General features: G+C 48.6%; 2 protein-coding genes across 10 annotated transcripts in view; one reads left to right on the top strand and one right to left on the bottom strand.

Moving 5' to 3' along the window:
- Positions 1-1077, bottom strand: part of LOC142575560 (uncharacterized) — a 54279-nt gene extending 53202 nt beyond the window's left edge. Inside the window, exon 1 of one of the 6 annotated variants that reach the window (XR_012826673.1) lies at positions 695-1063. Coding sequence is in view for 5 of the 6 variants with exons in the window: in XM_075685010.1 (XP_075541125.1) it covers positions 695-847 (153 nt within the window). In the remaining variant the exon portion in view is untranslated. Of the gene's footprint in view, positions 1-694 lie in introns of all 6 variants that reach the window. The other 5 variants (XM_075685010.1, XM_075685008.1, XM_075685011.1 and 2 more) reach the window with 5 other exon arrangements.
- The window catches only part of LOC142575555 (uncharacterized), a 426302-nt gene that overhangs the window by 383004 nt on the left and 19760 nt on the right, over positions 1-23538 (top strand). For all 4 annotated transcript variants that reach the window (XM_075684991.1, XM_075684995.1, XM_075684992.1 and 1 more), the window contains 6 exons: positions 1111-1346; positions 2183-2316; positions 6349-6449; positions 7988-8086; positions 8620-8724; positions 18729-18827. In XM_075684991.1, the coding sequence (XP_075541106.1) occupies positions 1111-1346; positions 2183-2316; positions 6349-6449; positions 7988-8086; positions 8620-8724; positions 18729-18827 (774 nt within the window). The remainder of the gene's footprint in view (positions 1-1110; positions 1347-2182; positions 2317-6348; positions 6450-7987; positions 8087-8619; positions 8725-18728; positions 18828-23538) is intronic.

Raw genomic sequence — 23538 nt, 5'->3', positions numbered from 1 at the left:
ATTCCATCTGAAGACCGCAGAAGGCCAGCGAATCTAGAGCTGATAATGTTTTTCACTCACTCACTCACACTCGACGCGCAGGTCTGTGGACACGATCACCGAAGTACGGACTGCAGGAGCAGATTGAAGTGATAAGTCCAAAAAGAAGACCTTGGAGCCCTTGTTCAAAACTGTCCAGAAGTCCGAACACTGAAAGCTTGGCAAGGCCTTCAGCAAGTCCGCAAAGCTTCCAACCAGATTTTTGGCGTCCTCTTCTGCTTGGGTTTGCTGAGAAAGCATTATTGCTTTTTGCAAATATGTGGCTTCCAAGCGCGCTTTTTTGGCAGCCGGCGCTTCTCGAACTCACACTTGCGGACGCGATAAATAGACAGGGCAATTGGAAAACAAGCTCCGAACTGCAGTTTTCTTCAGACGGATGTTTTTCATGGCAACTTCGACCACTTTTCCTGTCTTGACGTCCGTGTAAGATGTCGTCTTCAAGTAATTCGATGGCAAGAAATGCTTTTCACAGAGCTGAAATAAAAAACAAGCCGGTACAGGTATGAAGCTCGACGAAAATGTTGAATTTACAAGCGCGTCGACCGGTGCAGAGACCCATCTATTGTGCACGCGTGCACGAATGCATTGCGCACTATGCTGACGAAACCTATTCGTCTGGAAATCCAGAATAACAATAGAGAGAAGAAATACTTACCACTGTGTACTTCGTTGGCGAGAAGTCCTTCCGAGGAACTGCTCTCGTCCATGCTTCCCGAGTGGCTCGGTCAGATGGGAACTTGTGCACTCGGACACTTTGTCCTCCGTCATAATTGGACTTGCAGTTTGGTGCGCAACTACAGCCAGGCATCGTTGCGCTTCCGTGTACGACGAACCACGCACAATCGAAGAAAAGCAATCGCGTTTACGGTACAGCATGCCCCACCAAAGCCACCAAGCAAATGCTCCTTGCGTTGCCGCTCTAGCGTTCCAACCACGGAGAAAATTTGTTTTTCGGAACGCGCGCCGCGTTCTAGAAACGCAGCGCTCCCCCATCCACCGCTACCATCCGACTCTCGTGACGTATTGACAGGGGAGAGGAGGTGATGCGGTGGCCTTACATTTTTTTTCTAGGTGGCTCTGCACGGGGTCGCGTGGAACGAGCCCTCGAGGCAAGCCCCCATTGCCTCAACGAACCATTCCTCTGTTCGGGGCTCGAGTTCCTGGACGTCTTGCTCCTCGCTGTCCGCTCGACGCTACTTGGAGGAGAGGACCCATTGCCGCACTGAACCATTCCTGTGTTGGGCGCTCAAGCTCGTGGACGTCTTTTTCTGCGCTGCCCACTGGACGCTACTTCGAGAGGAGTCAAGGTAAGCGCTGCAACTCTGGGGCGTTTGTGTACGCATTGGGTGGCCTGAGCTTGACTCTTGGCAATAATTTTGCGTCGTCCCGTCGATAGGTACCCGCTGCCATCACCGCGCGTTCTTGGCCGCGCTTTGTTGCTACGTTATCCGGTAGATCGCGTCTCGAGAGTGTCCTCACATATATACTCCGCTTCAGAAAATCAGGGGCAACGCTGTCGAGGCTAGTGATACTTTTTTGCCGTGGCTGCGTCCGTACTTAAAATAGTTTGGTGTTCTTTCTCGTGTCGCGCTGTACACTGGCATCAAAAGTAGCACTAGCTATTATCTACAATGATCGCATGATGGCCAATGAGCTGTGATCACGCCACCTGCGTGATAGTCAGTGGCATGATGCGACATGTCTTTCAAATGCTATACGAGTCGAATAAACGCCACGTTGACTAGACTCCAAGCGTCTCCGCGAACCTCGCTGCGTCGTCCGCCCAAACGCTAGGCCCCTCCGTCGGCCGGCTTCCGGTGCGACGGTACAGAATGGCAACGAGGATTCGCAAGAACCTGCCGCGTCTCAAATGACCTGACAACGTTACTTATCTACGTCACTTCTCTCCTATTTCCTCGCATGCGTTGGGAGTTTGTCCGAATGCTTCAGCTGGATTCGGCCTAGACCTTTTCTTCGTCTACGGCCATCTTCGGCGACGCCATATTGTCTTCTTCATTCGAGTTCCCTACGCCTCCTCCTGCTTGTCACGCGACAGAATGGCGTCTTTTTGAACATTCCTCCGTTTCTCCAATTACCTGGCGCTCCTCCGATTTCTTTGTACAGATGGAAGAAAATTTTCCAGGTGCACATTAAAGCGGCCGGCCGGGACGGATGGGAGGACCAGCGTCGAGCATCAACTCGTGGGTCGGCTAATCTCGGAAACTACAAATGTCCTGGCGCGGAGACATCTGTTCGCAAGCCGAAATCAACTGCCAGGTGAGCGTTTCATGGTATACGTTACGGCGCTCAAGGAGAAATCACTCGCTTGAAGGTTCTATGCTACACTTACGACGACCGGATCCGAGAGAAAATAATTCATGGAATCGCAAACCCTCGTATGGAAACTATTTTTGGCTTACGGCGAACATTTGACCTTGGATAAAGCCGAAGGAATCGGCCGAGAATTGGAGCGACGCAGAACGCCAAGCAAGCGTTCGGCGACGCCGAGAGCGTTCAGCCGGTCGGAGCGGCGCACGATGGTGGCTCGGGAGCCCGCCGTTCGGGTCAAGATTGCCATGGCCTCCCACCCGGCAGGATGGACCGGCGTACTCAAGACGGCCGAGCGTTCTCGAACGTCTGCCGGACGCGTCAGCGGGACGGCGTTCGAACCAGGGACAATCGGCAGAATGAAAATCGCTCATGTTCTACGCATCAAATAGGTCATGTTACCATTGTGGCAGCTTGTGGCACTTGCGTCTTCAGAAATTGTCCGGTCAGGAACTAAACTTGCAACTTTTGTCGCATCAAAGGACACCTGACTACCGTTCGACGGAAGAAGAAACAAGGCGCATCGCCAGTTCAAAATGTTACTCCAGTGCAAACGGGAAGCGTGCAAACGGCATCGGTTCTTTCCGTGATTTAATACTTCATTTCCAAGCACGAGGGACTTAGCGTTTCCCTGGTCGGTGGTCAGGTGGGATTACGCCATCTGGGTGATAGCCAATGGCATGATGCAGCATAACCTTACAATGATATCTAAGTAAAAAGAAAAAATGCCGCGTTGGCCGGAAGAAGTGTCTCCGCCAGCCACAATGCGTCGTCCTCCCAGACGCTCGGGTGCGACGCTGTATTCTTGACCGTAATTGTGCGGAACTGTTCTTGGTATAGGCTGAGTGTTGTATCAAAAACGTTTTAATCCTCAGGAACAAACTGTCGTATACGGTTATCAAATGCGTTGTTTTAGATCAATTTGTTTTTCATTGCGTTTCTTCTTGGTTTTTGCCTCACGTGCAAGCTCGTGCGAGCATACGCCTTTGGCGCGCAGAGAGGCACGGATGCAAAGCGCGTAGTGATACGTTATCGTCAGCGAACTTATTGCGTAGCAAGCAGAGCGTTGCCCCTGATGTCTGAAACGGAGTATAGAGAGTGTATATTTTACACCGGTGGTGCAGGCTCAGCCCTTTCCGATGCTACTGCGGTAGCGGTCGAAAAAGCGCTGACAAAAGATATGGCACGATTAATGTCGAGCCTGTCGGAGGGTCCACAGTGTAAAATAAATTACACCCTAAAAAGTGAAAAAGAGTGTAAATGTGTCTATAATTCACACCCTTAGGGGGTCCGTTATACAGATAAAACCCTAAGGGTGTGAGTTATAGACACATTTACACCCTTTTTCACTTTCTATAGAATGTAAATTATTTTACAAATTAGCTCAAGTGTTTACATCCCAAATGATTCAGCTTTTCAGTACTGTGGTGAGTTCCAACGCTAGCTCGCAGATTCCAATCTCATCCCCTTACGGGGATGCGCAGACACGACGCTGAGCAGCTGATAGATCCTTTCCCTGTTATTGTAAAAAGCTCAGAAAATTCATGGCCATCATTTCCACCTCGGTAGATTCCTCGCTGGCGTTACATACCGTATTTAGTCGAATGTAACCCGACCACGATTGTAACGGGAGGGTCGACTTTCCATTCAAGCGAAATAAAGAAAATAAAAGACTGCGAATGCAACGCGACATGAAAACAAGAAAAAAAACATCTGACGCCGTGCTTGTTAATTTATGGTTAGTAAGCCAGCGTTTACAAGATTATACGGCCGATAAATCTACTATACTTACTTAATATAGCGATATATACTAATTTGCTATCGCAATTGTTGCTTCGCCTTTTGGGCAAAACTGCGACTTTTTCGTACATGATGTCGCGGTGTGTCACAGAGAACACGTCCTCATCGAAATTAACACCAACCAAAAAAGGCGAGGGCAGCCTCTTTGTACTAAACCTATGCAGTTCGCCGGGAGAGCGGCAGCGTTTCGGGGCCCTGTTCCGCAAAAGTTTAGACATAACGAAGCGTAACAGCATCATCGTTGCTGGGGATTCCAATCCTCCACATCCCTCATAGTGTTATACCGCAGAGATACCTTTAAGGGGCGGAGCCTGCGGTCAGAGGTGCAGGCGCAAACTAAAGGCCCTCCATGTATGGCTATGATGAAGGAGCTTATTGGCAATCAAACACTGCCTTAGCCGTGCTTCCGCTCCTTCTTCAATGCCTTGCACTGCGAGAGGTACGGCGGAGCATGGCGTGCCTACAACGTACGGGCCTTCTCAATGTCACCGTGGCGCGCTGTTAAAATTTGGTTGCGGAGGTTAACGTAGACGCCACCATTTCCGATTGTGGCTGGCGCCTGCGACGCGCGAAACGTAAGCCAAAGTCAAGAGCGAGCCGCACTGGGCTGTGCTAGCGGATTCGTCAGGAAATCCCGCGGCGGCCGCGGTATCAGCGCTACGTTGCAGACCGCGATGACATGCAAATTGCAACGGAACCGCGCGTTGCGAAGCGTCTGCTTCGTGCACGACAAGGCTTGAATGCGTGCTCGGGCTAAGACGCTCCAGTACGTGGCGCGGATCGGCACTGTCCTCCCACAGCCGTGCCAATAAAGTTTTGATCGCTATTGTTTCGCACATATAAAATTTAAGTATGAGAAGTTGGAAGGTAAAAATATGCACATCCCACGCAATGAGGGAATCGATGTAAGCGAATCTTTGTCTGCTGTTTGCGTTGATTGGCGGTGATATATTGACCGCATACGACAGTCGTGATGTGATGTGCAATGTTACCCTGGCTGCTCCGCTCGACGCTTTCTGCGAGCCTTCGTCTCCTCGACGTTGAGTGCACGCTTTGGCGCCATTGTGGGTTAGCTAGCGTTGTATGTCGCAGAACTGCCTGCTTTCTCTCTATTTCGTCGCTAACATTCTCTCCGCCTGCTCCCTTCGCTGTCCTTGCTGTTGCAGTGAGCACGGAGACAACCGCGGCAGCTCCCGCACTTCATTTGTGGGGGGTCGCGCCTTTATACGGCGTCCAGAGGGCACTGTGCACGGGCGATGCGGCGCAAATGTTGACACGAGCTTTTCGGGTCGTCTTTGTGCCACACTCCTGTCATGTACGCTAACGGCCGATTGTCCCGAAAAATCCGCTGTCGACGCCGCGGGCATCGCTAGGCGAATAATCAGTCTGAACCACAACCACACAGGCGCTCCACGTGGCGCATACCTTGTGTTGCATTCTTTAGAAAGTTACTTCTCGGAATTTTGAAAGTTACAGCCCATAAACATCTGTCGTGAAACAAAACACCGATGGTGTATGCCTTTCGTGTTTTCCTGACAAGGCCACATCTCAGCCACGTCCCAACGCGGCCGGCGTTAGTTTAAGGCGTGCGTCTGATCTGCGTCTCGACGTGGCCGGCGTTAAGGCGGCATGCAAGACCACAGCAAGCAGTGTAGCAGCAGCGGGAAAGTCGCAGAAAGAGGCAAAGAAAGCTTCGCTTTAAAAGCATGCGCTGACAGTTTTTTTTTTTGTTTTTACGACATTTGTTTCTTGACTATCGTTCTCAAAATTCCGACGAATAACTTTGTCAGAATGTAAGACCAGGTATGAGCAACTTTAGCACTAGAATGATGCGAAAATATAACTCGCACATGCCGCTTGTGATATGGCAAGGCGTAGGATATGGCATAAATATACCTAAATATGTGCGGAAATTTGTGCTCGAGGTCGGCGCACGGCCAACGCCGGATTTTCGGCGTAACGAGGCCCTAAATTTATCGCTGTAAAAGAGAGCGCTTGAGAGAAAGGCGACTTCGCGCTCGGCTTGTGAACTCCACGCGCCGCGCAAAACTTTCAAACTTGGCTGAGGTGTTCACAGAAATGGATGCTATCCGCGGACTGTTTTTTCAGCGAGCCCTTGGGCCGGCTCGGGAACCCTTTAGGTATGTCCCGTCTTGAATATGTCTCACCATGTTTTTCCAGCTAGAGGATGCCTTTGGGCTATGAATATAACACTCCAAGAAGAAATCAGACCTGATGATGAACATATCAACCAAATCAATGACAAGGAGGCCAGCCAAGGGGTAAGTGAATGCTTTCTGTTAATTCAAATACACTTCCTTGGTTTTTGTCACAAGCTGTTAGTGTACATGTCAACTCTACCAATTTTACGTAACGTTTACGAATTCGGAGGCACCTAAGCGGGCCCTGACCCACCTACATGTTTATCGAAGTGGAGGAAAGCATTCGAACTTAAGATAGGCTTTGAAATTGAATTTGTGGTGACAAAGTTAAGATGCACATTCATTTTGAAAAGAGAGAGAGAAAGAGAGAAATGCTCGTCGAGCTCACGCTTTGCTCATCGGTCAGAGAAGAGACGAGCCGCGCATCGGTAACGAAATGCTGCGCAGCCAATTGCGACTTTGTGATGCGGTGTAACTGAAGGAACCGTGTAACAACAGCGTGACCAGCGTCTTTCCTGTCCCGAACCGTTTCTTTTTTCAGCCCTCTGTTGCGTCTTAACACTGCGTGCGGGGGACGCCTGCACGCGGGAGGCGCTCCGACACAGGATACCCGCTGCATGTAACGGGAGTAGCGTGGCGGCTGGAGGAGGGGCGGGCGCGGCCTGTCGTTTTGCAGTCGCCCGGCAGCTCGAGTTGCGCTTCGGCGACACAGAACCTCTGCGACTGAAGTGTACCACGTGCACCGGCCACACGTCGCGTCACGCAACCGCTGTCGGCGTCTACGCGCGGCCTCGTTTATTCCGCTTTCACCCGGCCGCCTCTGGGGGCTCAGTCACCGTGGCATTCTGCTGCTGAGCCACGGAGCTGGTTGTTGGTTCGATTACGCGCGTGGGCCCACGATACCTACACGATGCCACACCGGGCACAAGATACCTATGACGTCGCTGTCAGTGACGTCATAGGTATCGACAGCGTCAGTTAGGAACCGCTTATTAATTTACCGATTGATAAAGCTTCCACTTTTAAAGCACCACGTGGCTGAAAATTGAAGGTTTTCAGCGCTTCCTCTGCAGAAAATGTTAAACGTGCGAAAATGCTTCGAAATCAGTGACGCCGTACAGACGTACCTGCGCTGCGGTTCAGGCTTGAAAATCAGAAAGGCATACTCTGCCGTTCATTTTCTTCTCTGACGGCCAACCTTTTCCCGCCAGGTGAAATACCTGTAAGGTCTTCAAAGCTTTTCATCTGTCTCGAGTAATTTGCCGATAGTCAGTGTCGCTCAACAAACAAAACACGTAGGAAAAGCGCACAAAGACCTCCCGTTTTCGTCTGGGTGGTTATCGTGGTGGTTCCCGCACATGGTGCTCACTGCGCATGTTCCTTTTTCTGCGTGCACTTCCTGCGTGCCGTACGTGTTCTACAAGCAAGCATTTTGTTCTACCATTATATTGAGAGAAGTAATCCCGACTCACTGGTACGACTTTCACGCCATAAGTGTTGTTCGTATGCCACTGTTGATTTCAAGCGCATTGCGTTTATGCCCAGATAGCGAATATTACTTATACAGCGTCTCGTCTTGCCCATTTCATTAAGATCAGGCATACTTCATTGCTATTTAGGTATGTCCCGGCTTGAATATGTCTCACCATGTTTTTCAGATGGCCATCGGGATCACATTTCCAGTGACTGAGAACAGGGTGCTCGGCGTAACCCAGAAAAAGGTTGATGACATTAACCATGATTTGACTGGCAAGTCTGTAAGTGATTGCTTTCTGTTAACTCAAATACACTTCCTTGGTTTTTGTCACAAGCTGTTAGTGCATATGTCAACTCTACCAATTTTACGTAACGTGTACGAATTGGGAGGCACCTAAGCGGGCACTGATCCACTTACATGTTTATCGAAGTGGAGAAAAGCATTCGAACTTAAAATAGGCTATTTGATAAACACCTTTTCACGAAAAGTACTTCGATGCGTTTCACCAGAAGTGGATTTCAGAAGTGGAAGGTTCCTTTTTCTGCGTGCGCTTTCTGCGTGCCTTACGTGTTCTACAAGCAAGCATTTTGTTATACCATTATATTGAGAGAAGTAATCCCGACTCACTGGTACGACTTTCACGCCATAAGTGTTGTTCCTATGCCACTGTTGATTTCAACTGCATTGCGTTTATGACCAGATTGTTAATATAATTTATACAGCGTCTCGCCTTGCCCATTTCATTAAGACCAGGCATACTTCATTGCTATTTAGGTATGTCCCGGCTTGAATATGTCTCACCATGTTTTTCAGGGCGCCATGGCCATAGGCAATACGTTTCAAGCTGGCGCAAGCGGCCATTTGGCGTTCACAGAAGCGAAGCTAACAGACGCCAAAGGAAGGTTTAAGAACAAAGGGGTAAGTGTTTGCTTTCTGTTAATTCAAATACACTTCCTTTGGTTTTTGTCACAAGCTGTTAGTGTATATGTCAACTCTACCAATTTTACGTAACGTTTACGAATTCGGAGGCACCTAAGCGGGCCCTGACCCACTTACATGTTTATCGAAGTGGAGAAAAGCATACGAAGTTAAAATAAGCTATTTAATAAACACTTCTTCACGAAAAGTACGTCGATGCGTTTCACCATAGGTGGATTTATTGGCAATCAAACGCGGCGTTCGCGGTGCTTCCGCTCCTCCTCCAATGCCTTTCACTGCCAAGGTTACGACAGAGCGGGGCGTGCCCACAAGGCACCGCCTTCTGTATGTCACCGTGGCGCACAGTTCACGTTTGAATTTGGATGTTATTGTAGACGCCACTGCGCCCGATTTTGGTCCCTGCGACGCGCCAAACGTAAGCCAAACGCGCTTGTCATGAGCGAGCAGCACAGCGCTGAGCCAGTGGACTTGTCGGGGTACCCCGCCGTATCTGCGCTACGTAGCAGACCGCAGCTACATGTAGATGTAGTGCATATTGCGCAGCGTTTGCTTTGTGCCCGACAGGGCCGTGTGCGTCCTCGCGCTCATACGATCCAGTCTGACCATGCTGCGTGGTGCGGACCGGCTTTGTCCTCCGCCTGCGTGACTGGCGAATAGCAGCCACATACAAGTGCATTGTAACACGAAAGTGTTTTACGCTGGGGTGCTTCCTGTAACGGATGCCACATATATTGCCCATGCTCTACACAGGTCGTCGCGTATTTTTCATACTAAAGTAGTCCAGTCATACTTTGCAAGCACTAAAATCTTTCAGAAATCATTTTTTCCGCTTAAGAGTGAAGAATGGAATCATTTACTAGAATGTATTGTTGAATGCATATCTCATGTTTAATATGAAAATATATTGAAAAGGCATCTTTTGTAATCCCTCTCCTGCTTGGGCAGCATTGCTGCCTGCAGTATTGTGTAAATAAATAATTAAACAATGGATCTAACGTTGGATCTAATGACTGGCTTGTTGCAGCACTGTGGAAGCTGCACAAATTCTTAGTTGATAGGAACGCCGAGGTCCCATCGAGATGTGCTCATCCGCGCCACCTCGTCTGTGCAGCGTCTGCTTACAGTATGATAAATGGCAATGTATGTGAGAATGATGCGATGAGCGAAGAATATGAGGTTGAAAATAGCTGCGTGTTTTGATGATAAAGTGCGTACAAAATGAAATTTATTTTAGCAGCGAGGTAACCATGCGTATTTAATAGCTTTTCTAAAATGGCACCCAACATTGTAACGCTGTCAGATATTGGTAGGATATGATTACTTAATGATACACCTGTAGTAGGCGGAACTGTTGTTTGAAAGTTATATAACGAAACATGTTTTTGATGGACTCTTTCGAAGATAATTTGGTGCTTTAGTGAGCACCACCTGTCGATATTGCCAAGTTCAGCGTTACGCTGATCTTGTATTACTGCCAGTCACTAGTGAGATGAATAAATGGTTGTGTCATCACCATACAAGAGGAACTTGTGACTGGTAAGCACATCGGGTAGATTGTTTAGGAACACCAAAGTTGATAAAGTTAGCTGATGAAAGCTGACCGTTGCCCTGTACAACTTGAGACCGATTAGTTAGTTAGCCATGAAGGACCAGTGATGCCGTAGGTGAGTGTAGTTTACACAAAAGAATAGAATGGTTCAGAGTACCAAATGCTATAGTTCGGTCAATGAATGCTGCTCCCACAATTATCCCGGTATCTATAGACCAGATTTTTTAGGGCCTCGTAGCGCGAGTGTCGGCGTAACCGAGCGAACGAGCACAACAGCGAAGGATCAAAGAGCAACGCGGAGTGCAGCGGAAAATGAAATGTGGCGATAGTGAAGAGATCGCGAGGACGAAAGCGGGGGGGGGGGGGGGAGGGGAGGGTGTGGCGAAAGCGAGAGAAGAAAAGCATAGTGCCCCGCATGACGCGTGCTTTGTGGCAACGATGCCTGCGAGATGGCGCCAGAGCCGAGCGCGTCGCCTGCGTGGGCGGGGCGTTGCATTAGCGGAGGTGCGTCTGCGGCTGCTGCTGTGAATCCCGCCCACGCACCACGATTAGTGAGGCCGTCGCGCCACGCTTTGCTCCGTTTGCCAAGTGCCGCACGAGAGAGATTGTCCGCGCCAGCCATTATCTCGTGAATATCTCGTAATACGCAGCGTATTATGCGGGAAGCCATAGCGGGCAATTTTGATCACCAATTGCTAGAGTTTACCTAAATCTGAGTACGCAAGCGTTTTCTTTTTTCATTTCGCTTCATTTAAATGCTGCCCAAGATCACCGGCCGATAAGCCACTGCGTTTAAGGGCTAATTCACACCGGTGACTGGCAGTGGTCGCGCGACCAAGTTGGTCGCAAACGGTCGCTTTTCTCGAAAAGCGACCATTTTTGTACCAGTCGCGCGATTGTGGTCGCAAAACTGATAAACTAATCAGCGGCGCACCGGAAGTGATCTTTCATGTGTCTACATCCGGCCTCCTCCCGCGTCACGGCAAATTCCGCGTAGATTCCGAGAGTTCTCGCTGAGAACGATAATCTCCGGGATTGCGACTTGCGGGTCGCGCTCAGCCGGGCTTGCCGGTGTGAACATCAGTCGCCTTTGGTCGCTTTTCGATCGCGAGTCGCAAATGGTCGCGCGACCTCCTGAAGACGCCTGTGTGAACGAGCCCTAACGCGGCACTCGCTCGTCGTTCGTACAGATGACACGTCCGCAGCGAGTCACGTGCAGCCTTCGCCGGCTCGGTTGACATTGCCTGACACTTCACGCCATTCGAAGAGTCGCGAGCTGCCCGGGCTGCTCCGTTTCTCACAGACGACAGTGGCTTCGGCTCGCCGTGACACTTGTCCAGTGCGATAATTAATGGCTCTGAGGGCTAAGCTACGCGCGCTTACAGATCGAAACATCACCTTGAAGCTGTAGCTATGCGAGCCTGTTCCTCTATAAGTGGGGTCGGAATACTTATTCCACATATTTTTCTTTATTTTTCCGTCGTGCTATATTTAATTAATGAATCTTCAACCGCACACTACATCCTTGACGTTCATTCGGCTTTCAATGCAAGATTACTCATCCTTGTATTTAGCATTGCCGTATTCGATCCGCTGATTTCGTGTCTTTTTATTTACATTTCCAGTAACACAAAAATTTATTTCGGAACTGATGCGAATACTCTCATTACTGAAACACTAGTACGGCGACCGTACGAAATAACTGAATTGCAAATTGACATTTTAGTATGGTGGTTAGAAACGTGCGAGCAGTACCCCCGTCATGCAGTTTCAATAAAGAGAGGCTGACGCGACGAGTGCTCCCAATATAAGCATGCCAATGGGTTCAATACTGAGAACAAAAGTCCCCTCCACGAGGACGCGTCGAGCCATCGCACGAGCGTGGGAAACGTAGATCGGTGGTATTGGCAGCTGACGCAGAAAACGAATGGGACCGCAGGGAGGAGTGGCGACGCGCCGCTGTTCGGTCGTCTTCGACATAGCCTTACAGGCGAAGCACCCTTTACGCGAGAATTGTGAGCCAAAAAAAAAAAGCCTTGATGCCAGCAATGTCGTCGCCGTCGGGGCATCCTACCATTCATGTCCTTTTTTTCTCCAAGTGCTGACTTTAGTCGCCAGTATAAGTTACGTGTAAACATCCCGTTGCACATTTTGGCGATTATTTAGTGTAACTAACCAGCAACGGCACTTTTTTATCGAGTACTTGCGTTGAGCGCTGGTAGCCTTCAACTCCGCGATATAAATTAAATTTAAAACTTCACTATAGCATCTCCAGGTTTGACTTATAATGAACTTATGAGCGATTAGAGCACAATTCCTTATTTTTTCTACGTTTGTTAACCCGAACGGTAAGGTTTTCTTTTCTCTTCCTTTGTTTTCCTTTTTAACCTAGGTAAGACATTAAGCAGTATAATAGCAAGAGCTTGGTGGCGCAACCCACCGCCCAGTTCCAAAGGGGACGCTCATAACATCGATCCATGCATCGGAGTGAGGGCCAGCTTCGAGTCGAGGATCCGTTGAGAACACGGGGGAATGTCTTTCTTTAACAAGTTAACCCCCCTTTCTCGTATCGGGTATGTGTTTCTAGCCGTTTTCGTGGGCTGACTACGAACATAGTGCAGCCTAAAAATGTGCACCGATCGCGAAGATAGCGCAGACCAAATATTCAAGCAGTCCGACGCTCCTCCTACTCCTTTCACGCGAGAGATGACGCGCTAGAGCGCCGTGTGATCCCGCCCCATTCTCATCCCAACTCGCTGAAGAGACATTGTCATTGATCAGCTTCGACTAGAGATTGAATTGCCTTCCAACTTTTTATAATCAGCCACCGTTTTCGACGGGCCGATCCCGCTGACAACGTGGGTGAATGCACCGCTCGGACTGATGAAACGAGATACGGAATATAATCGTTCCGTTATCTAGCCCATGCATATACAACGCTTCCTAGACAGCACAACGTTGGTGAACTCCGATGTGTGACGTCGTGCTACCTTGCCCGACTGGAATGCAATGGGGACGTTCCCGAGTAAGCCGCGGTGATTTTGACGTCAATGCTTTCGTCACGCCGGGCTTGTGGGGATTTGGGGAATTCGACGCGCCATTGCGCGGGCGCATTTCACCCATGTCTGCAATCCAAAAAGCCATGCCGTTCTTGCTCCGAACCAGTTTTAGCGGTGGCGCTCCACTCGCCATTGTTCGCAGTGAGGGTGGAGCTAGTGACGTCACGCAGCGGCCCCTGGTGGCTACTGCCGTGACGGGACCGGCTCTCTTTCTCCTTGGGACAGCACCCGGTACGTACATGCTTCCTCTCGTCCGCCGACACCTTTGTGACTGGAACTGAGCTCACGCACGGCGCCTTTGCCCGTGCGGGGAGCGCGTACCTCGTGTTGGTTTCCTATCCCGACGCTAAGCCGAAGAACGGGTGCCTAGTGCTCGCGCGAGGTCGTACCACGCCGAGCCGCACTCATCGGAGGCACAAGCCGAAGGAGATTGCCCGAGCTCTCGCGAGTTGGCCCGTTGGTTATCGCGAGAGCAAGTAGCATAGCCGCCGGGACTTTTCCTAGCGGCGCGTCCCAGCTTGAGCCTGTGCTCTCGCAGCGACGTGCTACAGGCGCCCCTAGCTGTATTTTTCGCCCTTGGTGCGGGACCCCTTTGGTTCCCCGCCGTCCCGGGACCGGGTGTTTGTGCAGTGTTGGGTGCCGTTGGAGACAATAAACGGTTTCCTTCATCTTAGGGCAATACTGTGTTTTTGCGTGCGTCGCTCGGTAGCCCCTTGTGGCCTGAGCTCGCGCGCAGCGGCGCTAGAGGCTGACAGCTGACGCGGCCCTGTGGCTCGCTAAGCTCGAACCCGCGGTGGTCGGTACTCCTGTGAGACCCCAAGACCCCACAGGCTTGGCAATGGAAATTTCAGTCGAAGTAACATGATTCATAAACCAGAGTGCACAAGCCTGCTGCCTAGGAGGCGCTGCCGTACCTCAACCGATAGCCAGTATTCTGTGACGTTCCACGTCATTTTTATCATCCGTCCTTCCCGATGGCTGATCCCAACAATAACGGCGCCGCCACTTCTGTTTGTGCCAATGGCAAAAACGATGGGAAATGAACTGGATCATTAAGAAATGCGACACCCAGAGAGTACGCCAGTGTTCACACTGATAAGTTCACAGCAGAACAACAACAACAAAAAAAAAAACGCATCGGACGTTCAAACAGCGTTACTGTAGCGTCTCACTCAGGATTTTCAGAAACGGCGATCCCAAGATTAGTGGATGTCATAAGTCTTGAGTACACAGGACACAGGAAAAAAAATACTGTAGTTTTTGGTTATGGGCATGCGCACGGCAGCCAACGCTGTTTCGCGATGTGCACTAATGGCATATTCGACTTGCCGCCTCCATCCTCCGAATCAGAGTCGGGCAGATCCGGCGTTCCTCGAATTCAAATGCAGGGGACAGGCATGCAAGCCTAACGTGCAACCAGCTCTCGGAGGAGGAAATGGCAGACGGGAAACTACGTTACAGTAGCGACCTGTATATTGGCCTGTATATTTTCATAGCCAAACTTGCCAGCGGCACTGCCCGCGAAAAAACGGCGGACGCAGGACGCCACCAGGCATGCGGTTATACGGTGAACTGTCGCCAACAGCGGCGACGCTGCGTTATACCGCAGAGTGTTATGCTGATGTGGCGGGAAACGCTGTCAAACTCGACGGCTGCTCCCACGACAGGGCTCGGAGTGCCTGAGAGCGCTCGACGCGTTAGGAGCGCCATGTATGGAACAGAAACAGCCGGACGTAAGGCGCGCACGCTCTTTCGAAGACAACGCTGCTCTCGAGACCAGCCCAGAGAGCACCGCTCCGAAAGGACCAGCCGAAGGTGCCATCAAAAAAATATAAAAAATTCGCGCACTTCGGGGGGCCTTTCTACTACCTATAATCGTCGTCTTTAATCTTGGTTCTGTGCAGCGACAGTCCCAGCGCGGTAGTGCGCGTGGATGTTGCGCGTGCCGCGAGCCAGAAGCTGCAGCACTGGTTGAAGAAGCTTGCTGAGCCGTTGACGTGGCAACCCGTGTTCTTGGCGCTGCTGGACTCTACCAGGCCCTGACCGTTCTCGACAGTCGCCATCGGCAAGCGTGAGTGCGTCAATGGGACTCTCGCTGCATAACCAGGCGCGTTTATAGGGCATTTTTCCGCTGCGTGCTAGCGTGCGCTGGCATGGCTCAGTGGTAGAGTAGCTTACTGGGAATATTTTTTTCTCATTCCCGGCGATAGCTGCTACAGACACCAAACACCAGCAGAGGAGCCGGCTCTGGTTCAAGGTTCAAGGTTCTGGCTCAAGGCTCTGGCTCAAGGTTCGTTCTGGCTCAAGCTCCCACAAAACTACACGTTTTGTGGGAGCTTGAGCCAGAACGAACCTTGAGAACCTTGAGCCAGAGCGTTTTGTGGGAGCTTGGTGGCTTTCCTTTTTTTTTCTTTTTGCTGGAGGAGGAAAGGGTTGGCGCTGTTCATTCGAAAAAGACCAAGGTCAATGAGCAAGCACATATGAAATGGTAAAAGAAAGTCGCGTCTGGTTTGAATAACTTTTATGTGTCAGCACTATAGAAACAACGGTTTAAGGGTAGTGTTTAATACTTTAGGCAAAGTGCGATTTACGTACAGAAGGATCCAGAGTACAATTGCCGACATTTGCAGCAGATAACTTGTAGTTTGTAGCTTTGACTGCTTTCGACACACCTGTGCAAAGCACTGACATTGCTTTCGCAGCCAGTTTGAGCGGTTATTTTGCGCTTACCGTTTTTAGTGAACAAAAAAAATTATATTCTACGCTTTTGATAAGACTAAATGCATAATATTCCGCTCACGATGCACAAAACTTGACACAACAGGCACGCAAATTCATCTTGAGGGTAGTGTTGTATAGAACAACTAGGTAGTATAATATGATTAGGTATGTTATTGAATTGCAACTTGAACTGGAGACCACATATTTCCAGTATATGCTCTAAATTATGTCACCCTCTCGGTGGCACCCCGCGTGTTCGACGAACCCGGAAAATTAAATGTCAGCAGAGCCGCGGTCGCGAAAAGGTAGCGGGCCAAACATTTTGTGTTGACTTCTTTATCGGGAAATGTCAGCCTTTTGTGACATTTGTCATTTTACTATCGAGATATTTGGTTCCCACGAATTTCTTATTGCGTGCACATGCGCCATTGAGAATGCATTTTCCACGCATGCATTAGGCGAGCGTGTTTTTTTTTGTTGCTGTTTTCGTGTTTTTATTTTATTTTAGAAATATAGCTTTTTACTTCGATGCAACCGCCTCTGTGCACAGCCCAAAGCTTCCACCACATTTCTTATGAAAGCGTGGCCAAGGCGATTGGTTATCTGCGCCCATCTGCAGACATACGGTTTCGTCAAAGTATGAATGCGTTGACTGCGAAAGCTGTCGGTCGAACTAAACGAAGGCTCCATACTTTAATTTGGTTTGTTCTTCGACGGCGTCGGCAAGCACTGTTCGGCTGTCTCGTAAACTAATCGCTAGTCGATAAAGCGCTTAAGCTGCACTCTACTCGGGGAAAGTGTCACGTAGACCTCGAATGTCTTATACAGAGAGCATTTCTTCATATCGTGCAAATCAAAGAAGAAAGCTTAATGGCTGTTAAACTGTGAGCATGGTTTCCTTCAATACGAGTAACGACGCTCAGCCCCGAGTGAGAAAAGGAATGAAACGCATTAACGCCCGGTGAGATTATGACACTGACAACATAATATTCAATGATCCTTGCAAGCACCAAGAGGCTTTCCCAACATTTTCGAGCTTTGAGCGTGTTATCATTTTTTCGAATCCCTTATTTTTCCATTTTACATATCCTCCTCAGAAGCGAGGGCATTATACAGGACATAATCATTTTTCAAGTCGATGCTTACCATCGACTGGTACACTTGTTAATCGCGCGAAAACCCTGTGTTTTATTTAAATGCCATGGTTATATGTTGAATGCGGCATCTCCGTGTATACGTGGAGAGAGCGGTAACATTTTCCTCGCGTTTCGTGACGTAGAAACCAATTTTCTCTGCCTGAACACAACGCTGGTGCAACGTCGTGTGATAGGCTGTCATATTGGTGTTGCATCCTGAACATTTATGTCGACTAGCGGTACCTGAAGCGCCATTCTCGGATGCTATTCGTCATCCGTGACGAGCGAACGGTTTACATCAGAATAGTGTCAACTTTCACGGAATATGACGGCGAGAGCCTCTGAGTTGAGCCAGCATCCGACCTTATATTCTGGATGAATATCTTACGTGGTCGCTTCCTAGTTAATTCCCCCAAAAAGATACAAGAAAAAAATTGATTGAAGCCAATTTATATTATAATGCGCAAATGGGTTTTATGAGAACACGCGAGTCGTTGGACATGCGTGATAGACGTCTCGGCTTGCCCCAATGTCTGTGGCTGGGAAAGATGTTGTAAACGTAGCGGTACAATACTCAGATCTGACAAAGAAAAGAAAGATAGAGAGGCAAGAGAGACAGTGTCGGTACTTCAAGCCAGTTGTTTCCACGTATGCATGGCAGCTCGTGTTTGTGTGCTTACAGGAAGTGTCTCGAAGCTGTGCGACGGGCGTACGCTGCTAGCGCGTGTGGGTCGTCTGGCTGGCCAGTGTTTCCGAATCAAGCGTCCTTCCTTTCTTTAGATCACTACCTGTCTATCTCTCTGCCCGGGCCGATCACGACGTTTGGCTGCGCGCATCACTTCCCCCTCCGAGACACCGAGTTCTTTGGTTCGTTCCGCTTGCTCAGGCGCACGTTTCGTTGCTGCGCCGAACGTTGCGTTGCTCGACGCTCACCGCGTCCGATGCGTGGCGCCTCGTAAGTGATCGCTGCCCCGTAGCCCATTGTCTTACACCCTTTGGCGGGTCGACGGGAACGCTCTCGCGTTCCACTCTTGAAGGCGAAGGTTAAGCGTCCTCCAATTTTTCTTCTCTGCCAGCCAACCTTTTCCCGCCAGGTGAAATACCTGTAAGGTCTCAAAGGTTTTCATCTGTCTCGAGTAATTTGCCGATGGTCAATGTCGCTCAATAAACAAAACACGTAGGAAAAACGCACAAAGACCTCTCGTCTGGCTGGTTATCGTGGTGGTTCCCGCACATGGTGTTCACTGCGCATGTTCCTTTTTCTGCGTGCACTTCCTGCGTGCCGTACGTGTTCTACAAGCAAGCATTTTGTTCTACCATTATATTGAGAGAAGTAATCCTGACTCACTGGTACGACTTTCAAGCCATAAGTGTTGTTCGTATGCCACTGTTGATTTCAACCACATTGCGTTTATGCCCAGATGGCGAATATTCGTCTTGCCAATTTCATTAAGATCAGGCATACTTCATTCCTCTTATGTATGTCCCGGCTTGAATATGTCTCACCATGTTTTTCAGATGACTCTTGGGATTGAATTCCAGTTAACTGTGAACAGGGACCTAGATGTGACGCAGGCAAAGGTCCAAGACCTTAACAATGATTTACAAGGGAAGTCGGTAAGTGATTGCTTTCTGTTAACTCAAATACAGTTCCTTGGTTTTTGTCACAAGCTGTTAGTGCATATGTCAACTCTACCAATTTTACGTAACGTTTACGAATTCGGAGGCACCTAAGCGGGCCCTGATCCACTTACATGTTTATCGAAGTGGAGAAAAGCATTCGAACTTAATATAGGCTATTTAATAAACACTTTTTGACGAAAAGTACTTCGATGCGTTTCACCAGAAGTGGATTTATTGGCAATCAAACGCGGCGTTCGCGGTGCTTCCGCTCCTCCTTCAATGCCTTTCACTGCCAAGGTTACGACAGAGCGGGGCGTGCTCACAAGGCACCGCCTTCTGTATGTCACCGTGGCGCGCAGTTCACATGCGATTTTGGATGTTATTGTAGACCCCACTGCCCCCGATTTTGGTAGCTCCGACGCGCCAAACGTAAGCCAAACGCGGTTGTCATGAGCGAGCAGCACAGCGCTGAGCCAGTGGACTTGTCGGGGTACCCTGCCGAATCTGCGCTACGTAGCAGACCGCAGCTACATGCAGATGTAGTGCATATTGCGCAGCGTTTGCTTTGTGCCCGGCAGGGCCGTGTGGGTCCTCGTGCTCATACGATCCAGTCTGACCATGCTGCGTGGTGCGGACCGGCTTTGTCCTCCGCCTGCGTGACTGGCGAATAGTAGCCACATACAAGTGCATTGAAACACGAAAGTGTTTTACGCCGGGGTACTTCATGTAACGGATGCCACATATATTGCCCATGCTCTACAAAGGTCGTCGCGTATTTTTCATTCTAAAGTAGTCGAGTCATACTTTGCAAGCACTAAAATCTTTCAGAAATCATTTTTTCCACTTACGAGTGAAGAATGGAATCATTTACCAGAATGTATTGTTGAATGCATATCTCATGTTTCACAAGAAAATATATTGAAAAAGCATCTTTTGTAATCACTCTCCTGCTGCTTGGGCAGCATTGCTGCCTGCAGTATTGTGCAGCCACCTCGTCTGCGCAGCGTCTGCTTACAGTATGATGAATGGCAATGTATGTAACAATGATATGCAACGAGCGAAGAATATGATCCGCGGTACGCTTCACGACACAGCTATGATTTGCCCATATGTGCGTGGATGAATGAGTCCATACTTGCTCTACTGAAAAGGAAAGAATACTATCATAATAAATTAAAACATAACAAAACTAACAACTACTACAAAAGCCAGTTTAAATTTTTTCGGAACAAATCAGTTATGCTAGTTCGCAAATCAAAGGTCTATTATACGAAGTTGATTAAACGAGTAAATGGCAATGGAAGGCAAGTATGGAAAATAGTAAGAAATGTAGTAGGATTACAGGATAAACAGTATGTTACTCCCGAAAATCCGTCCCCTCAGATTGCTAATGTCTTCAATGATTATTTCTCAAAAATTGGTGACAATATAATCAGTCCGTACCAGTGGCGTAGCCAGAAATTTCGTTCGTGGGGGGCTCACTTTGCAGCTCGGCCTCCTCCTTATAGAATTAGTCGAGGGATCTCTCTCTCTCTCTCTCTCCCTATATATATATATATATATATATATATAATATCTGTCATTCAGCAACCTTGTTTACATTTTCGTACATATGCAACGACCCGGGGAAAATCTCAATGACGCTGTCCTTTGTTAGAACGTATTGCGCAGGAGCAGCTGTCACCGCTTGTGTATTGCGAGCAATTGCTCCGAAATTATAGTTGCAACAGAGAGCACATGTAAAAAAGCAGGAGTTCTGCAAAATATACGAGGGCGACTCAATGAAAGGGAGCCAATGCGAATATATGATAAACGAGGTACCTTATTTAAAAGTAGTCACAATGAGTATTTAGACACTTGTCCTACTAACGAGTCGCGTAATTCCCGTTGCTGCCTCAACAATCTGTAAATGACTACACGTCATCTTCCGACACGAATCTGGTTCCCTTGAGCAGTTTTTTCAAATTTTACCAAATGTGGAAGACGCAAGGCAACAGGTCTGGGCTGCATGAAGGATGTTGCAATGTTTCCCACTTGAACTTTGCCAGTTTCGTATTAACCACATCAGCGACGTAGGAACGTGCAATGTTGTGAAGCAACATGTTCCCAATGCTCAATTTTCCACGTCGTTTGTTCTTGATTGCGACACGCAGCCGATCCGACCTTTCACAATATCTGAAACGATTTAGTCTCTCCAGGTTTAGAAAATTCGATCAATAATGACCCCTAACGATCTAAAAAGAAGTCAACACTTTTCCGGCAGAAATGACGGCCTTTGTTTTCCTTGGGAGTGGTGAATTCAAATGCTTCCACTGTAAGCTTTGCCGTAGTGTTTCAGGCTAGTAGTAGCGGCACTATGAGTCATCCCCGGTCACAATTGCAGACAAAATGTCGTCACCCTCATCTGGGGTTCTTTGACGTGCACTTAAATCTAAGTACACGGGTGTTTTGACATTTTGTCTCCATAGAAATGCAGCCGCCGTGACCGGGATTCGATCCCGCGACCTCGTGCTGAGCAGCCCAACACCATAGCGACTGAGCAACCACGGCCTTTTCAATGGTGTTGGGGATGATTGCACGGTGGCTTTGGCCCGGCCATGGATCGTCTTTGTAACTTTCATGTCCTTCTTTGAACAGTTTGCTACAATGTTTCACAGTGGCCAATGAAACGCAATGTTCAACGCATACGGTAGCCATATGGCGAATAATTTCTTTTTGGGAAACATCTTCATTTGTCAAAAACCTCACGACACCAAGCTGTTCAACTTTTGGAGTGTCCATTATGTCACGTAACCCTGTTCAACGCAGTGTATGAGAACATTAAAGAACATTTAACCTCACCTCTGCATGTCACTTGTAAATGAGATGCGTATGTGCTACGCGCATGCCTCGAAAATATATAATGAACCGAACCATTATTACGCGGGGCGGCTTGTCTCACTTTCATTTGACTCGCCTTCGTACATTAAAAATGCGAAGATACAATGGAATATACAAATGTGAAGATACAGCGTGATACAGGGCAAAAATTGGCACTGGAAACAAAGTTCACTGCGCATATGCAGAAAACCTCGCAACAAGATGTTTAAATATACGTATAAGTCTCTAATAAATCTACGTACCTAAGAAAAAGTCACTATATATAATGCGTCAAACAAGGCAAATAAACAGGTTGCGCAACCACAGATTCACAGATCACAGCACCCCCCCTCTCCCTCCACTCCCAAAATGTATCGCGTGCGATAGAAGGCGGCGCGCTTCCTCCCCGCTTTTCTCCCTTGCGCACACAAGCGAACGCGTTGCAATCCGTCGAGTCCCCGCAGTGCTGGCGGCGAGCGACTATGCATTGTTTCTTTTTCTCGTCTGCTAGCCAGAAAGCGTTAAAAACTCTGCCAGGTGAAAATGCAGTCGGCCAGAGAAAAACGAGCGCGCATCCAAGTGCGCCGCGCGGTTGTCGATGCAGCACGAGAAAAACGCATGCGCTCTGGCTGGATCGGCAGCCCGCGGGTTGCGAAAAAAAAAAACGATGAGAAAGAGGCTTAATGTATCCTCGCGAATAATAAGTCTAGGTAGAAAAATAAATAAGAACTTAGTTACAATGGTGGCTTAAGTGTCTTGACATGGATGCTTTGGCGCAGATGAAAAAAAATTCATATCCTTTTCTGTGACCTGATGGCACAAATGAACCACCACAACGCTTTGTCTCATCGGACCTCGCTGCGTGCTTTGTCAACTTGTCTGATAGTATGTTAATTTGGCTTGTCTCGTTGTATGGCCCGATGTACGACTTTAGGAAGGCCGATGCACCTTTGGCGTCAAATGTTTACAACAGCATTAAATCCAGAAAGTTTCGCAATCGAAAATCTAAAGCACGACTTTGGAAATGTCAATGCACCTTTCGCATCAAAATGTTATGAGAACTTTATAACAACAAAGTTTCAGAATTGAAATCCAAGCGCTCCGTAGATTCCGCGGCCTCCACGAGATGCCGAGACGAGCCCACTCACCAGCAAAACGCCCTTGAAATTTTGTGCTTGGTGGGGCTCCTTGCGTTACGATATGTGACTCCCGATGCATCGGCGTTTCCGCGAAATCCAGCCCGATTTCGCAATGTTCGCGCAAAAATGTCTTTTCGAGCGTGAATTCAGGACATTCTAGACAAAATCGAGCATGATTTCCGGCGCCGGGAGTTGTTTTGGTCGGCGGCGCATGACAGCACGAAAAAATTTCGGGGGGGGGGGGGGGGGCTCAAGCCCCATAAGCCCCCCCCCCCCCCTGGCTACGCCCCTGGTCCGTACTTTCAATTCCCACAACCGGGATCCAGAGAAGCGTCGACAGTGATTTTTTATTCGATGAAATAACTGTTGAGAAAATAAAAAGTATCGTAGGCAAATTATCGGTTAATAAAGCACCCGGACTTGACGGCATTCAAGTTAAGATATTGAAAAACAATATTGATGTCTTATGTGTGCCCCTTTGTCACGTGTTTAACTATGCGATAAGTAGTAATGTTTATCCAAATATACTGAAAGTGTCAAAGGTTATCCCTGTATACAAAACTGGTGATCCGAACCATCCGAGTAGTTATAGACGTATTTCAATTCTTAGTGTAGTTAACACACTATTCGAAAAGCTCATTGTGCTGCAGGTAAATGCATTTCTTGTAAGCATTAACGTTATCTGCCCGCAGCAGCATGGCTTTGTT

This window comes from Dermacentor variabilis, chromosome 3, assembly GCF_050947875.1.
Source record: "Dermacentor variabilis isolate Ectoservices chromosome 3, ASM5094787v1, whole genome shotgun sequence".
In the NCBI taxonomy this organism is placed as follows: Eukaryota; Metazoa; Arthropoda; class Arachnida; order Ixodida; family Ixodidae; genus Dermacentor; species Dermacentor variabilis.
This window is presented reverse-complemented; position numbering and strand designations above follow the sequence as displayed.